Source organism: Hyaena hyaena, unplaced genomic scaffold (genome assembly GCF_003009895.1).
Source record: "Hyaena hyaena isolate Hyena2069 unplaced genomic scaffold, ASM300989v1 scaffold_13, whole genome shotgun sequence".
Taxonomy (NCBI): Eukaryota; Metazoa; Chordata; class Mammalia; order Carnivora; family Hyaenidae; genus Hyaena; species Hyaena hyaena.
In genome coordinates this window covers 3,740,618-3,757,560 of record NW_024080645.1, presented here as the reverse complement: position 1 = coordinate 3,757,560, position 16,943 = coordinate 3,740,618, and the positions used below count along the sequence as shown (strand labels likewise).

The 16,943-nt window shown below is 56.3% G+C and overlaps 1 protein-coding gene and 1 long non-coding RNA gene across 3 annotated transcripts in view; both read left to right on the top strand.

Annotated features, from left to right (window-relative positions):
• Window positions 1-5,246, top strand: part of LOC120219698 — a 32,289-nt gene extending 27,043 nt beyond the window's left edge. For both annotated transcript variants that reach the window (XR_005525367.1, XR_005525368.1), the window contains exons 3-4: window positions 4,239-4,454; window positions 5,141-5,246. This is a non-coding gene — a long non-coding RNA (uncharacterized LOC120219698). The remainder of the gene's footprint in view (window positions 1-4,238; window positions 4,455-5,140) is intronic.
• Window positions 5,247-5,914: 668 nt separating this feature from the next.
• AP3B2 (adaptor related protein complex 3 subunit beta 2) overlaps window positions 5,915-16,943 on the top strand; it is a 33,047-nt gene continuing 22,018 nt past the window's right edge. The window contains exons 1-4 of the mRNA XM_039217263.1: window positions 5,915-6,115; window positions 14,946-15,021; window positions 15,150-15,224; window positions 15,477-15,572. Of these exons, the coding sequence (XP_039073194.1) occupies window positions 6,003-6,115; window positions 14,946-15,021; window positions 15,150-15,224; window positions 15,477-15,572 (360 nt within the window). The 5' untranslated portion in view covers window positions 5,915-6,002. The remainder of the gene's footprint in view (window positions 6,116-14,945; window positions 15,022-15,149; window positions 15,225-15,476; window positions 15,573-16,943) is intronic.

The following is a 16,943-nucleotide window of genomic DNA, read 5'->3' as shown; positions in this document are numbered from 1 at the left end:
GAGTGTGCCCTGCTCGGCCCCAACCAGGAGCCCCAACCCTTGTTCTGAGATGGCCAGTTCTGAAGGCAGTGACCCCCCCAAACCTTGCTTCCCACAGAGAAACTCGGTCAAGTGCTACACTGAAGGGGGATGGGAGGGGCTGGCAGTTTCGACTACAGCCACAGAGCCCAGAGCCACCACGATGGCCCCAGTGTCTGTGCTCAGTGACAGGACCCGTTTGGGTTTAGGTCCTAAAGAAAGGGGCCTCGGAGAGACTGCATGGCAGGCCGATATCCAGTTGCAAGGCCAGTGTCCTCATTCTGTTCCCCGAAGCCTCAGTCAGGCTGAAAGGAGGAAACGTTCAGGCCCCCAGGAAAGCTCCCAGGGGGTAGGTGGCATTGCCAGGAAGGTGCCAAGAGAGACTGAGTGAGCTGTTTCGTGCCCCAGGCCCTTGCTCCAGCTCCAGGGCCTGGCTCCTCTTCCTCTTACAGAGAAAATGGTGGCTTGGCTCAGTGAAAGCCAAAGAAAGGGAAGGGCGGCCACTTCTCCAGGTCAGGAAGCACGCAGGGGGTCAGTACTTCCTGTGGTGGGGTCTGAGGGAGGGGGAACACGCATGTGCTGGCAGCACGAGAGAGGTGAGAGAGGTAGTACTGTCCAGTGGTTAAGGTCAAGGGCACAAGACCTTAGTCAACTAGGGTTGAATCCTGGTTTTTTCACTTACTAGCTTGTAACCTTGGCAATCCCTGTAAGCCTTGGTTCCCCTATCTGTAAAATGGGAACGAAAACAACTATTTCATGACAGTCATTAGGGCTAAATGGTGCTTTAGCACAGGTTTTTGACAATAGATACTATTATTTTTATGGATGGAGCATCACATATGGACCCAGAGCCTCTGTCTGAAGGGGCATCTCCTCATCCAGACCCCGACTCAAATTCCAGGGCCCCGCTGATGGCGGCCCAAGTCCCCATCCTTCCACCACCACCACTGGGGAACTTTATAGAGGGAGAGTCAGGTGGGGGCCCTGCTCACCAGGGACTTTCCAGCCTGGTGAGCTCAGGGGCAAGGGTCACAGGGAGGCAGCCGGCCTGAGGGCCCATTGTTCTTCTCTGCGCTGAGAAGGATGCACTGTCCCCACCTCTCTTTCCCTCAGCCTGACCTCTGCACACTCAGGAGCAGACCAGAGAGAAGCAAACACTGCCCGGCTCTCCTTGTCCAGCTCACAAGGAGCGCTCTGTGCCTCACAATGGTCCTGTGAGGCCCAGCCTTCCGAGCTTATTGTCCCAAGTTCACAGATGAGGAAGTTGAGGCCCACAGGGAGGAAGTGGCATGTTTGATGTCCCACAAAGAGAAGTGGCTCGGTCAGGACTCGGCCTCCCAGTCCCGGGACTGCAGCACAGGCCGGCGGGCACACGCAGGGTGCACAGCCTGGGGGGGTCCATGGGAGGGGCAGTGGCCAGGACCCTCCCTCCTCCGCAGCCAGGTGGTGATAGCTGGGTTTTGGGATTTTTTCTCCCTAGATGAGCTTCACATCCCTGGTAACTGTGTTATGCCCAGATCGCGATCTCCCCAAAATCCCAAGACCACCAAGGAGTCCGAGTCACGTATGCAAAAGCAAAGGGCGTTTATTCGGGCTTAAGCTCGGGCTCCCAGACCTCACCAACACACTGGATCGTGCTGAGAGCCCCGAGCAAAGGCAGAGTAGGGTTTTTATGGGGTTTGTGACGGGGGAGTTACAGAAGTTGTGGCAGGGGAACAGTGATCCAATCATAATTATTCAACATTATTGACAGCGGGTTTAACCATGCACATTGTCTAGAGTATTCGTTACTTTTGGCGGGATCCAATGACAACATATAGAGTACCTTTAAATTCAGCCAATCACAGAGCGAGCCTAGGGTCTTGTTCGGCGACTAACGGGTTAACTTTAACATTAGGTAACAGGGTCCTATCTATAGTTTCTATCTCCAGGTCTCTCCCTCAGTAAAGTGGAGGGTGGTCGCTGGCCTTTCCTGATTGGGTGCTGCAAGGGTGGTTTCTCCTGCCTTGGGCAACGTGTCACTGCCTGATAGTTTCGGGGAAGCTGGAACTTAGGCCTTCTAGTTTTGTTTTTTTTAATTTTTTTCTATGTTTTATTTATTTCTGAGAGAGACAGACAGCGTGAGCAGGGGAGAGAGGGAGACACAGAATCTGAAACAGGCTCCAGACTCCGAGCTAGCTGTCAGCACAGAGCCTGACGCGGGGCTCGAACCTATGAACTGTGAGATCATGACCTGAGCTGAAGTCAGACGCTTAACCGACTGAGCCACCCAGGTGCCCCTAGGCCTTCTAGTTCAGAGGGGAAACTTAAAGCCTGTCATGGAGTCAGTTTGGTTTAGACGTTTAGACTTGTGTCCTTACAACTGGAGCAGAAGTCCTGGGCGTGTCTTGTTTTCTCCCCAGGTGGGATGTCTGCTGTCCCTACAGGGGCCGGGATGCAGCTGTGCCGGCTACTTGGCCTAATGATAAAGTGGGGAGAGGGAAGCCTTCCCTGCTGGGAGGATTGAGGGAGAGCATGACCTAAGGCCACAGGACTGTGCACATGACTGTGGTCTCCTGAAGTCAGGGAGATGGAACGGGAGAGACCAGAACCTAGGGTGACTCATAATCCAGGTTTTCCTGGATACCAGATATTGTTTTAAAACTGGAATGTTCCAGGCAAACTGGGATGAGTTGGTCACCGGAGTCTTCCCCACAGCTCCCAGTGTGGGAAGATGGGACTCACCCAGGAATAAGCAGAGGAGACACAAGACTGGAGCCAGGAAGGAAGCCGAGTGTTGGGGGATGGGAGAGACACAGCCACCCTGTGGTCACCACTCCCTAAAGCAGCCTGGGGCAGCCCGGCTCCTCTTTTGCGTAGGAGTCCTTCCCCTCCCCGTCAGATCTGCTGGAGTCACGCCCCTCCCTTCCAACAAAGATACCCAGAGACCTGGGGAGCGGGGAGGCAGGCCAGGGGTTGTCCACTTCTTTCTCCCAGGTCCTCTGCCAGCTGGGTGCTCAACACGCCCTACTTCCGCCCCCTTTCCAGGCACTGAGGCCTCGTCTCAGCCACGGGCCAGGAGACCATCCTTCCAAGTTCCCAGAGCACTCTCCGCCCAGAACATAGGACAGACCTCAACTAAATGGGTTTCTTACTTCCTTCTGGAGGAAAGGGAGGCAAAGGTGATCAGACACAGAGTCAGGAACACTCACATTACGCCGTGTGCACTCCAGCGTGTGGAACCTCCGTGGGCCTCAGTTTCCTTATCCTGAAAACAGGGATACTTGTACCCATCTTGCAGAATTGTAGTAAGCATCAAACAAGCAGCTGCCCCTTGGGAATTTGCTGCGGGGGCTGTGGGAGGGGACTCAGTCCACTCAGCCTTGGTCTAGGGTCCAGATTTCTGTTTCTTCAGGACTTCTGCCCAAGTCAGGTACATGCAGCCCCTGGTGTTGCCTCCAGGGACTGGCAAGATGGGGGATCTTTGAGGAAAAGGGTGGAATGGAGAGGCTGGAATTTAAGATGAGAAGAAAACACTGGATGAGGAGGAGGCCCCAGTTGCTGGGAACTCAGGGCTTCTTGGTGGTGGGTCAGGGCAGGATTTGTCCATCGCGATGTCCAGGCCTCTGGCGTTCCTCAGCACACGGAGGCAGGTGTGGGTTAGTGAAGCCTCACCCCAAGCCAGGTCCCCACTGCTGTCTGGTGGAAGAAACCAGCACCCCTGCCGGGCAAAGAGGTCTGGTCCCTGCTTCCTCTCGGGCCCTGACCGGCGGGGGGGGGGGGGGGGGGTGTCCGTACCATTAAGTTCTTCCTCTCTGAGGCTTTCCTGGGGCAGCACTGGGAGGCCGTGGAGTTGGACGGCAGGGAGCCTGAGCCGGGAGACCCCTTCCTGTTCAGGCTGTTGTTCACCGCTGGACACTCGTGGGCATGTGCTGTGGCCACGGGGAGATCATCCACTTCGAAGGTGAGTATCTCCAGCTGAAACATTGGCCCTGGTCTGTGAAGAGAGGCCGCCCATCCAAGCTGTGTTCTACCAGTGAGCGGGGCACATGAGAATGCAAACTGCAGGTCCCCAGCTGGAGGGGCGGGTCTCTGAAGATGGGCGCTTGGGCACTCAGGCTCTGGGGTTCAGGGTCCCCTGGGCCCTGGGAGATTTGGATGAAGGATCATGGTGCTAGGGTCACAGGAATATCCCCAGCCACAGGCCTCACATGTCTCTGTACTGTGTTGTATCCAAACAGGGGCAGCACCCTCTACTGTGGCGTGTCTTGCATGGACGTGGTGGCCTTGACCGTGCAGCTCTGGAGTGCCGCGGGAAGCAATGGACTCAGACCCACCTCCCCCATCACCCCACGCACAGCAACAGTGTGCACTTTGCACTGGGTCTGCTCGGCTCCGGGTCCGAGTCCAGGGCCCATCCTCGAACCCCTAAGATAGATGGCAGTCCTACTAGCTGGGTGAGTGTGGCCCACCTACCCAGGCACGACCCCAGCCCGCCCCCGGAGCTAACCAGTGTGCTCCCGCAGAATTCATACTGCCCCTCCCTGCCCAGGCCATGCTCCTCAAAGTCAAGATCCATTTTACTCTGGCAGACCCACAGCACCTGGAAACAAACCAGGCCTGCCAACTTGGCAAGGTTCCACTTCTCTGAAACTCTTTTGGGACCATCCAGGAAGGCCCCAGCTCACAGATCCCAGGCACATCTATTTCCTTCAGCCTACCCACTTCCAAACCCAGGGGCTGGTCCTTGTAAACCCCCATGCCCGTTCGTCCAGCGGAATCTACCTACGAAGCCATCTTTCTGTGCCCACAAATTCTGATTCTGGAGACATTGGGACCCTAGTCTATAGATCAAGACTCAGCCCTAAGAACTCTTCCACTCTCCACATCAAGACCTCTTCACCTTCTCCTACAAGCCCAGCAAGAGACCCAGCCATCCAACCCGATGCCCCAAACCCAGGCCCAACTAGATCCCATCCTTTCCCCACCCTGGTCACTACTTTCTCTCTAGGTCCAGGCGGTCTTTCCTTGGGAGAAGTGGGGTGTGTTTGGGGCCTTCGGATCTGAGCTGGAGGCCTCATGTGATCCAGGAGTCCTGGCTGTCACACCAGACCTTAACCCAGCCCTCTCCCTTCCTTCCTAGGTGTCAGTGGACACGAACTTGACTGTGGACTAGGTGTGACCTCAGGCCATCCTGAGTGGGCGTGGAGGCTTCAGAAATGGTCATTAAACTATTTTGCAAAGCTGAATTTGGGGTTCACTGTCCCTTCTATTCAGTCTCTCTTTCTCTACCCGAAGCCTGCTGTAGGTTTCTCTCTTGGACCAGACTTAAATGTCACCTCCAGCTAGAGGAGAAACCAAGACACCGTCAGAGGGGCCCGGGTTTTGCAGGAAAGATGGAGCTGGGAGAGGGAGCGTCTTTGGTCTCTGAAGTCGCAGGATGCAGTGCCTCCTTCCTGCTCTAGGACCCCCAGCCCTGTGGCACAGCCTTCTCTTCAGTACCCTGCTTTCCTTCCACTGCGTGGGCGAGCATCCGTGACTGTGTCGGGAACGAGCGGAGTCCGTGGGGGCCCCTCCACCGAGACCCTGTGGTCGGGGGTGGGGGTGGAGAGGGAAGGCCTCCTACACCTCCCGGAAGGCCGTCTCATCCTCGGTCCAGCGGTCTCCGCCCACCCCCGGACCCGGAGGCGCATCACGTCCCTCTGAAGCAGGAACCTCCCTGAGGGCGAGGGGGAAGAAAGGCGGGGGTTTCCGAGGGATTCGGGCGGGGCCAGCCCTGCGGCTCCGCCCCGCCCCCTTCGCGGACACGCCCTCCGCTCCGCAGGCGCCGGTGCCTTTAAGAGCTTAGCTTCCCGGCGCGGCCCTGATTGATAAATCCGCGCGCTGCGTCCGCCCGCGCAGATTGCGGCCTCTGCGCAGCCGGCCGTGCGCTCGCCTCCTCGGCCCCAAGCAGCACCCCGGCCGCGCGGCCTCCGCCCCCGCGGAGCGCTCGCCCCCGCAGCCCCATGTCGGCCGCCCCCGCCTACGGCGAAGACAAGGGCGGCTCCGCCGGCCCCGGGGAGCCCGAGTACGGCCACGACCCCGCGAGCGGCGGCATCTTCTCCTCCGACTACAAGCGGTGAGGGAGCGCGCGGCGCGCCGGCACCATGGACAGCGGCCCGGCCGCGCGGCCCGGAAGCCCGCCCTGCCCCCCCGCCCCCGCCGCCGCCGCCGCCGCCGCCCGGTCCCCGCCCCGCCCCCTCCGTCCCGCCGCCGCCCGACCCTCGGCGCTCCTGGGCCCCGCGCCGCGCCCCGCCCGAGGGCCCCCCGGGACCTGGGGAGGGGCTGGAGGCGGGCGGGGGATGGGCGCACCCTCCCGCCCCAGGCGTGCCCGCTGGGGTGGGTTTGCACGACCGATTCCCCGCCTTTTTCGCGCGCGGCGAGCTGGCTCCTGAGGACGGCGTGGGAGGGGGCAGAGACCCTGAGGTCCAGCGTGGGGCCCCTCCGGAAAGGCCGGCCCAGGGTGTGACTCAGAACCGCCTCGGCCCGGCCCCTCGTGCAAACCCCTGTCCCTCACTCTGGCCCCACACTCGCTGCCCCGGGCCGCCCTCCCGCGTTGCCCCTGGACTTCAGCCCCGCCTGGACTTCCCACTCTTCCCCTCCACCTTGGCCTCATTCGTTGGCTCACTCGTTTATTTGTAAATCCCGAAACCAGCATTTTTCAGGGGCTGTTGCGTCGATTCTCATCCCAGCCACTGTGAATCCAGGCGTGAACCTGAACCGGCCCCCACCCTCTGGCCGCTCTAGAGGGGAGCCCCGGAGGAGGAATCCGTGTGGGCGGGGTGGGCAGCCGGAGGGGTGCGGAGAGCTGGTCCCCGGCCCTGCAGAGCAGGTAGAGGGGAGAGTGAGGCGCGTTCCAGGCAGAGGAAGAACTTTTAGGCAGGTGAGGAGACGGAGAGCCAGGTCACAGTTTTGCAGGTGACGGTACCGAAGGCCCGAAACGAATCGCTGTGCAAGCCTCTGGAGTGACCAGAAATGAGGGGTGGGGAGGTGCCAAGGGAGTGAAGAGCCCTAACCACGGGTTATCAGATTTGCATTTTAGAATGATTCTAAGCTGGATTGTGGAGCGGAGATTGAGGTGTGCTGGTTTGAGCAGGAGACAAGAAGGGGAGGGGGGTTTGAGGTGGGGGGGAAGCGGACATAATGGTGGGCTAGACTATGGGGGGGGGCAGAGGATCTGAGGGCTATTGAGGCTGTAGAAGTCACAGACCTGATGATTAATTGGGGGGAGAAGATAAGGATAATACTCAGGTTACTATTTCTTGTAACTGGATAGATGGTGGTTGCTGTACAGTGTGATTGAAAATAAAGATGTTACTTACAAGCAAATTCGGGAAAATAATGGTGAGCCCCACTTTTGACAGGCTGAGATGGTAAACTGAGGGATATTCAAGCCTAGGAGGTAGCTGGATTTTAGGATTTGACTTTCAGGAGAGATTATTAATATATGTGTGTTAATCAAAGCCCCAGAAGAAAGTTAAGATAACCCAGGGAGAATAGAAAATGAGTTCAGGGGTGCCTGGGAAGCTCAGTTACTTAAGCGTCTGACTTCCGCTCAGGTCATTATCTCACAATTTGTGGGCTCCCCCCGCCCCCATCTGACTCTGTGATGAGAGCTAGAGCCTGGAGCCTGCTTCAGATCATGTGTCTCCCTCTCTCTTTCAAAAATAAAGATTAAAAATAAATAAATAAATGAAATAAAATTAGTTTAGACAGCACACAGGTATGAACCCTAAAGACACCTTAGAGATGACCAGAATGCAGGGCAAAGGTGTTTCAAGGTTACTGAGAAAGTAAACCAAAAGCTGGAGGGAAACATGTTTCCAGAAGGAGGAAGTCATCAGCAATGTCAACTCAAACAAGGGAAAGAAATCACGACCACTGATTTCCCAGAGAGCAGGTCAACTCCTCCTTGCTCCATGTCCCACCTCCTGTCCTGGGGACCAAGTCTGGCAAAATCAGAACAGAAGGAGCTAGATTATTTTCCCCCAACATTCTATCATGAACAATTAAACATTTTTTTATAGTTTATTTTTATTTTTGAGACAGAGACAGAGCATGAGCAGGGGAGGGGCAGAGAGAGAGAGGGAGACACAGAATCTGAAACAGGCTCCAGGCTCTGAGCTGCCAGCACAGAACCCCATGCGGGGCTCGAACCCACGAACCAAGAGATCATGACCTAAGCTGAAGTCGGACGCTTAACAGACTGAGCCACCCAGGCGCCCCTATCATGAACAATTTTAAACATACAGAAAAGTTGAGTGGATAATGCGAGGAGTACGTGTATGCCCCACACCTAGATCCATCCCTGGTTGATCCTGCTGTATTTGCTTTTTCTAACCATCTAATCATACAGATTTTTTGGCTGAACCATGTAACTTGCAGACATCATGGCCCCTCGGCCCTAAATTCTGATTTTTAAAAAAAAATTTTTCTTTTTAATGCTTATTTATTTTTGACAGAGACAGAGACAGAGAGACAGAATGTGAGCGGGGGAGGGGCAGAGAGAGACATAGAATCTGAAGCAGGCTTCAGGATCTGAGCTGTCAGCAAAGAGCCTGGATGCAGGGCTCGAACTCACCAACCAGGAGACCATGACCTGAGCCGCAGTTGGTCGTTCAACCAACTAAGCCACCCAGGCGCCCCCTCTTTTCTTTTTTATAAGCTTATTTATTTATTTTGAGAGAAAGAGTGAATGGGGGAGAAAGGGAGAGAGAGAATCCCAAGCAGGCTCTGTGCTGTCCATACAGAGCCTGACGCGGGGCTCCACCCCACGAATGATGATGAGATCATGACCTGAGCCAAAATCAGAAGTTGGACACTTAACCGACTGACCCTCCCAGGCGCCCCAGCCCTAAATTCTAATCAGCATCTAAAGCCAGGTTGGAGTGAATAGAGGAGCAAATAGGAGGTGAGTAAATAAAACCCAGCCGATGGGAAATTTGCTTTCAAGAAGTTTGTAAAGGGGAGAGAGAAAGAGTTGCTGGAGGAGAGAATTAGTTCCAGAAGGTTTGTTGTTTGTTTATTTTATGTTATTTTTGTTTACTATTAGGATGGGAGAGCCTGGAGCAATTCTAACTGCTGATGGAAGGAACCAGCAGTGCGGGAGAGGGAGAGGCCGAGGGAGAGGGAGAGGCCGAAGGCGAAGGCGGCCTGGGTGACGCAGGCCCCCCCCCCCCCCCCCCCCCCCGCTTGGGGGAGGATCACTCTGCCCCCGGGGATGGGGGAGGGGGGCAGGAGCAGAGGAGACATGGGTGTCTGGAGGTGCAGGGGATTTTATCTAAGGCCTTTCATTTTCTGTGAGAAGCAAGTGTTGAAGTAAGAGCCAGGCCGTGGGTGGGGATTTGAGGCACGTCAAGGGCGTCTGAAGCCACCTGCTCCTGGCAGGGAAGGGGCGGTACGGACAGAAGGCCACGGGTGTGAGTGAGAGGGCGGCCGGAGGGGTTACCTGGGGGGCCTGGGCCAGGTAGTGGGGGGAGCAGACGTCAGACAAGGCTGACAGGAAGGAAGGAGTCTGGGACCTGGCTCTGGGTTCAGCAGGATTTCTGAGGAAGAGCGGTTCTGGGGAGACAGAGGTCCAGATGAGGCAGGAGAGCGGAGGTGCAGAGGCGTCCCTTACCTCTGTCTGGATCAGCTCCCCTGACCCTCCCCCTCTTGAGTGCTCATCTCTGAGCGGTGAGCAGAGAACCAGAGCCTCCTCCCTGCCAGTGTCCGGTTACTGAGTCCTCCTCGGAGGCGGGCCGTCTGGTAACCGGGACAGGCGTCCTCGGTTCCCTGGTCAGCTGGGCCTCATCTCAGAGCAGGACCTGGTGCCCAATGCAGCGACTCCTGCAGCTCCCGGGGGCCGTGGGGAGGCCGGGGGGCAGAGGGGCCCGCGGGGCGGAGCAGGAAGCCGCCAGCCCTGTGCTGGGCCCCGAAGGCGGGCCCCCACCCTGGTACCAAGCCTTGCAGCCGGAGGAGCTCCGGTGGCTGCAGGCCCCAGAGGAAGACACGGCCCCCGAAGCATCTCTGGAAGGGTCCTGCCCAGAGCCCGGCCAGGGCCAGGGCCAGAGCCAGAGCCAGAGCCAGCCGCTAAGGTACAGAGGAACTCCCAGCTACCGTCACCCCGGTGCCAGGAAGGCCAGAGGCCCGGCTCTCCGCTGAGGCCCCCCACGCCCCACCGACTCCGGAGGGGGTCTAGGCTGGAGGGGCGTCAGGGGCACCGTGTGGGGGCTGAGGGTGTGAGGGGGCGAATGTAACTCGCGCAGCTCTCTGGGGAGGAGGATAGCAGAATATTTGAGAGTTGAGGTCCCACCTTGACCTTGCCCCCTCTGAGGTCCTGGCTGCAGCGGGCTCCGGGTGAGCTCTGGAGACCGGCTAGAGCAGAGCGTGGCCGCCGTCCCCCGTCAGGTGGGCTGGGACTTGACTGTGTGGTGAGGAGAGGGAGGTGGTGTGAAGGGAGGTGGGCATGTCTGGCCGCCGGGCCATGTCCTACCCCCCGGCTGGCTCTGGCCACCCGCCACCCCTAGTCCCTCAGGCCAGGCTGGGGGGGGTGGGGGCGGGAATCAGGTCGGAGCGAGTGCGGTGTAAGCGGATCTGACCACGGGAGGCTAATGTTTCAGGCCTTTAGAGCATTGCCCTGTCCCTCCCGCTTCCTTCCCTCTGGGGCACACAAGCTGGTGCCATGAAGATGTGGGACCCGGGGCGGGGAAGGGGGGTCACATCCCAGGACGGAGCTGCTCTGTTAATGGGCGTTTGACAGCCCTGCCCGTATGTGTGTGCTGTGTACCCGCAGTCCCTCCCTCCCTGGTCCCCCTCTGCCCCCTGGAGCTTGCAGGGCCCTGGGGCAGATGTGCTGGGCCAGGAGGGTGGGGAGAATGGGCGTCCCGGCGCAGGCCCCAGGGCGTGTGCGCTTGACACCGACCTGTGGCATTTCTCTGAGCGGTGAGGGCACCGGGGTGTGAGCAAGTCTGCTTTAGAGAACACCCAGAGTCAAAAAGAACTAGGCAAACTCCTGCTGCTCCCCGTGAGGTCACCCCAGGCTGACCCCGCGGAAGGAGGCCGGGGTACCCGTGAGGCTGTGTGCATTCGGTCCTAGCAGCCGGCACTCATTCTCCAGAATCGCAAACAGGAGTCCCCTGGACACTGGGGAGTGAGACCCAGTGACAGCTTTGTCCAGAGGGTGTATGTGTACGTGGTGTGTGCTGTGTGCTCTGTGCGCGCGCGCGTGTGCACCTGTGTGTGAGTGTGCAAGGTGTGCAGGGTGCATTGTGTGGGATGTGCGTGTCTAGCTGAGGGCGTGGGGGGTTAGGGTTAGGGTTAGGGTTAGACTTGTTGGGGATGTGGGTGTCTTTAGGGATGTGTAGTTGAGGTGTGTGTTGATGGATGTGTGGGTTTATGTGGAAAGTGCCTGAATGTGTGGTATATGTGTCTGTGACTGTGTGTTTCTCTGGAGGTTGTGGGTGTGTGTCTGCAGGGTTTTTTTTGTGGGTGTGTGTGGGTTTATGCATGAATCGTATGTGTCTGGGAGATGCAGGTGTGTCTGAGGTGTGTGGATGTGTGGATGAGGTGTAGGTGTGAGGGTGATGGGTATGTCTATGGGATGTGGGTGTGTCTGGGGGGTGTGGCAGTATCTGGGATGGGGGTGTGTCTGGGGGTGCAGGTGTGTCTGGGGGTATGGGGGTATCTGGGGTGCAGGTGTATCTGTGGGGGAGATATGGGAGTATGTGGATGGAGCTGGTGTTGGGTGGACATGTTGGGGTGTGTAGGTGTCTTTGGGTGTGGGTTGACTGTGAGGCGTGTGTACAGAGGACCTGGATGCGGTGTGTGTCGTATACCGGGGGCGGGGGGAGATGCCCGGCTTTCGTTCCTGCTGCAGCCCCAGTGCTGCCCAGGCCCACCTGCATGGTCGGCACCTCTTTCTATAACTCCCCGCCCCTTAGGAATTGACCACCTGGTGTGTGTTCGGGAGAGTGACAGGTGGTTGTCTTCTGGCCCCGGCTTGGCCATGGGAAAGTATCCTCTGATTTGGGGGGCATCCCCCAAGTGATCAGCATGGCTGGGGCTGGACATCTGCCCTATCTAAGAGCTAGCAGGTCCTCTGTGTTCCGGAAGGCATCATCTTTCTACCTCTCTTTCCATCAGAAAATCTGTTCAGGCAGGACACTTTCTAAACTCCATTTCTTAGCAGCCCTTCCGCCTTTTCCGAGTGTGTGTTAGGCACTCAGGCACCTCTGCAAAATGCAGCCCTAGGAATAGGTGTGTGCTCTGCGGTTCTCCTCAGCCTCGGCCGCTTACTCTCTCGCCACGTCAGCCACACAGTCACATTTGCCTCTGTGACTCCTGTCATGCTCTTCCCTGCTGACACTGCTACTTCCGATTTCGGGCCGTCTGTTGTTTCTAAATGTTTCACTGATTTTTAATTTCTATCACCGGTGATCCCTTTTTTGCTGGGTTCTCCTGCCTGGGCCGAAAACTGTGGGTTGTCTGAGTATCATCTGGGAGATGGGAGAACAGTGCAGGACTCCACACGCAGCTGCTCACCACTTTTGGAGCTGTCTTGGCAACACATGAGTGTATCCCTTGTCCCACAGCTCTCTGGGCTCTGGATGGACACATTTTTCATGAGTTTATTCATGGTTCTCTGTTCACTTCTTTGACTACCAGCCCCTGGACCTCTGAGTATGGGTGGGCAGGTTGTTCACTGCACAAGGGCACCTGGCCAAGGAATGGCAGACTATACTCCACTCACTGAATGGGGAGCAACAGCTCAGGGCTGTGTCCACCTGGAGGGTCAAGTAGATGGTGGACGTGCTTGCAGCATCCCTGGCAGCGAATGCGAGATATAGATCTTACATTGATATCAGTACTTTATTTTGAATATTGCACTTTTATTTGCCGTATCCCACATAGTTTCCTTTCTGCTGCTATTACAGGCTGGCTTGTGTCCCCTTCAGATTCCTATGTTGATGTCCTAACCCCCACCACCTCAGAATGTGACTGTATTTGGAGAAGGGATCTTTAAAGAGGTGGTTATGTTAAAGTGACATCCTTAGGGTGAGCCCTAACCCTAATCCAACCTGGTGTCCTTATAAGAAGAGGAAATTTGGACAAAGGGACACCCAGAGGGGAGACCATGTGAAGATACAGGAAGCTAGGGGAGCCTGGGTGGCTCATTCAGGTGAACATCTGACTTCAGCTCAGGTCATGATCTCATGGTCTGTGAGTTCGAGCCCAGGGTCAGGCTCTGCGCTGCTAGCACGGAGCCTGCTTGGGGTCCTCTTTCTCTGCCCCTCCCCGACTCTTACTCTCTCTCAAAAAGAAACTTTAATACAAAAATAAAAAGAAAAGTAATTTCACTACTAATATCAGACGCAGGGTTTATTTTGGTGTGAGACGCGCATACAAGTTAAGTTCTTTGCTGCATAGCAATCATCACAGCGGTGTCTGTTTACAGGAAGAAAAGGTGCTTCCTTCCGTTGGTGAGTTCTTGTTCCTAATGTATTAATTTAGATCCATTTATGAAATTATCCCTATGACCTTTGACTTTCTATTTTTCAACCTGGTACCGTGGGGTTTTTGGCCATTGTCCTGTTGTTTTGTGTTTTGAATTCCGGGAACGTGCGTTGTCTGTCACTGTTCCATTGTTCTCTTCTTTCCCCAAACTATTCTTCGGGGTTTTTGCTGCTACTTCGGGAAGTTTGACAAAATGCCTTCACTGAAATCTCAATAGACATTGCAGGAAATGTATGTACTGGCCTGAGGACCTGTCCTCCCTTGAGCCCTGTGCAAAGGGACACTTATTCAGATCTTCATTTCTTTCTCTCATGAGGGTTTTTTTTTTTAATTTTTTTTTATGTTTTTTTTTATTTCTAGGAGAGAGAAAGAGACAGCGTGAGCAGGGGAGGGTCAGAGAGAGAGGGAGTCACAGACTGAAACAGGCTCCAGGCTCCGAGCTGGCAGTCAGCACAGAGCCCGACGCGGGGCCCGAACCCACGAACCGCGAGATCGTGACCTAAGTGAAAGTCGGACGCTTAACCGACTAAGCCACCCAGGCGCCCCTCATGAGGGTTTCTTAGCTTCCTGGAATCACTGTCGAATGTTAAGTGAGAGGTTTGGCTTTTGTTGGGAGGCCATCTCGATAGGTTCTGGAGCGACTGGGACCCATCTAGTCCAGTCCTAGAGTTGGGGCCTGGGGACACCCCCGGGGTGGGGCGCCGGCATCCTGCTGTTGTTTTGACCCCACCTCCTTTGCACTGGCTCCAGATCCTTCGCATCTATCCGACTGGCCGTTCTCTGGGCAGAGTCTACACCTTTCCCACCCCAACCCCTTCCTCTTGTCTTCTGGCTCTGGGTCACTGGCTGTCGGGTCTCCCAGCGCCTGCTGTAACAAAGCACCGCAAAGTCGTGACTTAGAACAACAGAGCTTTACGGTCTCACAGATCTGGAGGCCAGAAGTCCAAAATCAAGGTGCCAGCAGGCCATGCTCCCTCTGAAACCTTAGGGGGGATCCTTCCTCCCCCCTTCCTAGCTTCTGGTAGTTTCCTGGCAGTCCTTCATGTTCTTTGAAGTGTAGCTGGGTCACTCCAATGCTCCGTCTTCGCATGGCTGTCTTCTTACCAGAATGCCTGACGCGCAGGATTAGGGGCCCATCCCACTCCAGGGCGATCTCATCCTAACGAATTACAGCTGCAGCAACTCTATTTCCAAATAGGGTCCCGTTCTGGGGTCCTAGGGGTTAGGACCTCAACATATCTTTTTTTGAGGGAGACCCAGTTCATTCAACCCATACCACGGGCTGGCCACGTTTCTCCTGACCCCAAGTCCCCTGGCCGTGTCCCTTCTTTCTGCCTGGATCCTGGGGACGGATGCCCCCAGCCCCACCCTCTTGCCCTCCGCTGACCTCCTGTGCCCCCTCCCCCCCCCCCCAGGCACGATGACCTGAAGGAGATGCTGGACACCAATAAAGATTCCCTCAAGCTGGAGGCCATGAAGAGGATCGTGGCGGTGAGTGGGGGAGGGGCCCCCCTGGTGTGGGGGAGGGATCAAAGAGCCGCTCTTCTGGCCTCCTTGCCACGGACCCCTCCTAAGTGTGGGCCTCCTCCCTTCTCCCCTACCTTGGCCCCCGCCCCCAGATGATCGCCAGGGGAAAGAACGCCTCAGACCTGTTTCCCGCCGTGGTGAAGAACGTGGCCTGTAAGAACATAGAGGTAGGCAGCCCCGGGGGAGGGGTCTCGCGTGCCCACCCCCAATGGGTAAGCCCCGGCCGGGTGGGGTGCGGAGAGGGGCCTTTGAGCCCCCGGGGCCCGACTTGCTGGGGAGAAGACGCTGTTTACAAGTCCCCGAAGCAGAGGGAGGTCCGAGTTAAGGACCCAGGGCTGCCCGGGATGCTTTCGCGCCACCAGGGCTGGCCGGGGGTGACCTGGGGGGGGGGCGTGCTGCTGAGGAGCCTCCTCGCCCAGGTGAAGAAGCTGGTGTACGTGTACCTGGTGCGCTACGCCGAGGAGCAGCAAGACCTGGCCCTGCTGTCCATCTCCACCTTCCAGCGCGGCCTCAAGGTCAGTTGCCCGCCAGCCCAGCTTCCGTGGCTTCCGTGGCTTCCGTGGCCGCTGTGCGGGAGGCGCAGCCCAGGCAGAGGCCTGTGCGCGGCACTCGGTCTGGAGGCCCCTCCCCGTCTGCCGAGGGCGGGAGGTCAGGGTCAGAGAAGAGGCCCGGTGCTCACGTGGTCTTAAGTGCTGGAGGTGGGTTGGGTCCGGAGCCCACGGCCAAGAATTCTCGAGAGGACTTTGTGCAAAAAGATGATTTGATGAAAGCGCGAGGACGGGACTCGTGGACAGAGAGCAGCTCTGGGGCTGCAGGAGTGACGTGTTGTATACTCTGAAGTTGGGAGGGTAAGGAAAGGGACGTTTCCAAAAGGACTTTCTTTTTTTTTTTTAATTTTTTAATGTTTTATTTATTTCTGAGAGACCGAGAGCATGAGCAGGGGAGGGTCAGAGAGAGAAGGAGACACAGAATCTGAAGCAGGCTCCAGGCTCTGAGCTGTCAGCACAGAGCCCGACACAGGGCTTGAACTCTGAACTGTGAGATCATGACCTGAGCTGAAGTCGGCCACTTAACTGACTGAGCCACCCAGGCGCTCCGTGCGTTAACTTTTAAGTCAGAACCACAGGATCAATCTATCAGTCTATCTAGATTGGCAAGTAACCTTTTGGTTTGAATCAGGGTTAAATCATTTTATAAGAACCATTCTGGAATTTTTTGCACAGACAGATTTATATTTAGCTGTAGTTTCTACAGCCCCTGAATTTCCCCTTTTAGAAAATCAGAGGGGCACATGGGTAGTTCAGTTGGTTAAGCATCGGACTTCGGCTCAGGTCATGATCACATGGTTCATGGGTTCAAGCCCTGCATCGGGCTCTGTGCTGACAGCTCAGACCCTGGAGCCGGCTTCAGATTCTGTGTTCCCTTCTCTCCCTGTTCCTCCCCTGCTCTAGCTCTTTCTCTCTCTCTCAAAAATGAATAAACATTGAGGCGCCTGGGTGGCTCAGTGAGTTAAGCGTTCGACTTTGCCTCAGGTCATGATCTCATGGTTCGTGGGTTGAAGCCCCACGTCGGGCTCTGTGCTGACAGCTCGGAGCCTGGAGCTGCTTCAGATTCTGTGTCTCCCTCTCTCTCTGACCCTCCTCAGCTCACACTGTCTCTCTCCCTCTCTCAGAAATAAATATAACATTTTAAAAAATTAAAAAAAAAAGAATAAACATTAAAACAAAAAAACCCCAGAGCCCACTTAGTCCATTCAGTGCAATGATTTCTCTAGAACAGGAGTCGGCAAACTTTTTCTACATCCTGCCAGATAGTAAGATAGGCTTGTAGGCCAGACAGCCTCAATCCTGCAGCCACTCAAATTTGCCCTTGAAGTGTGTGAGAAG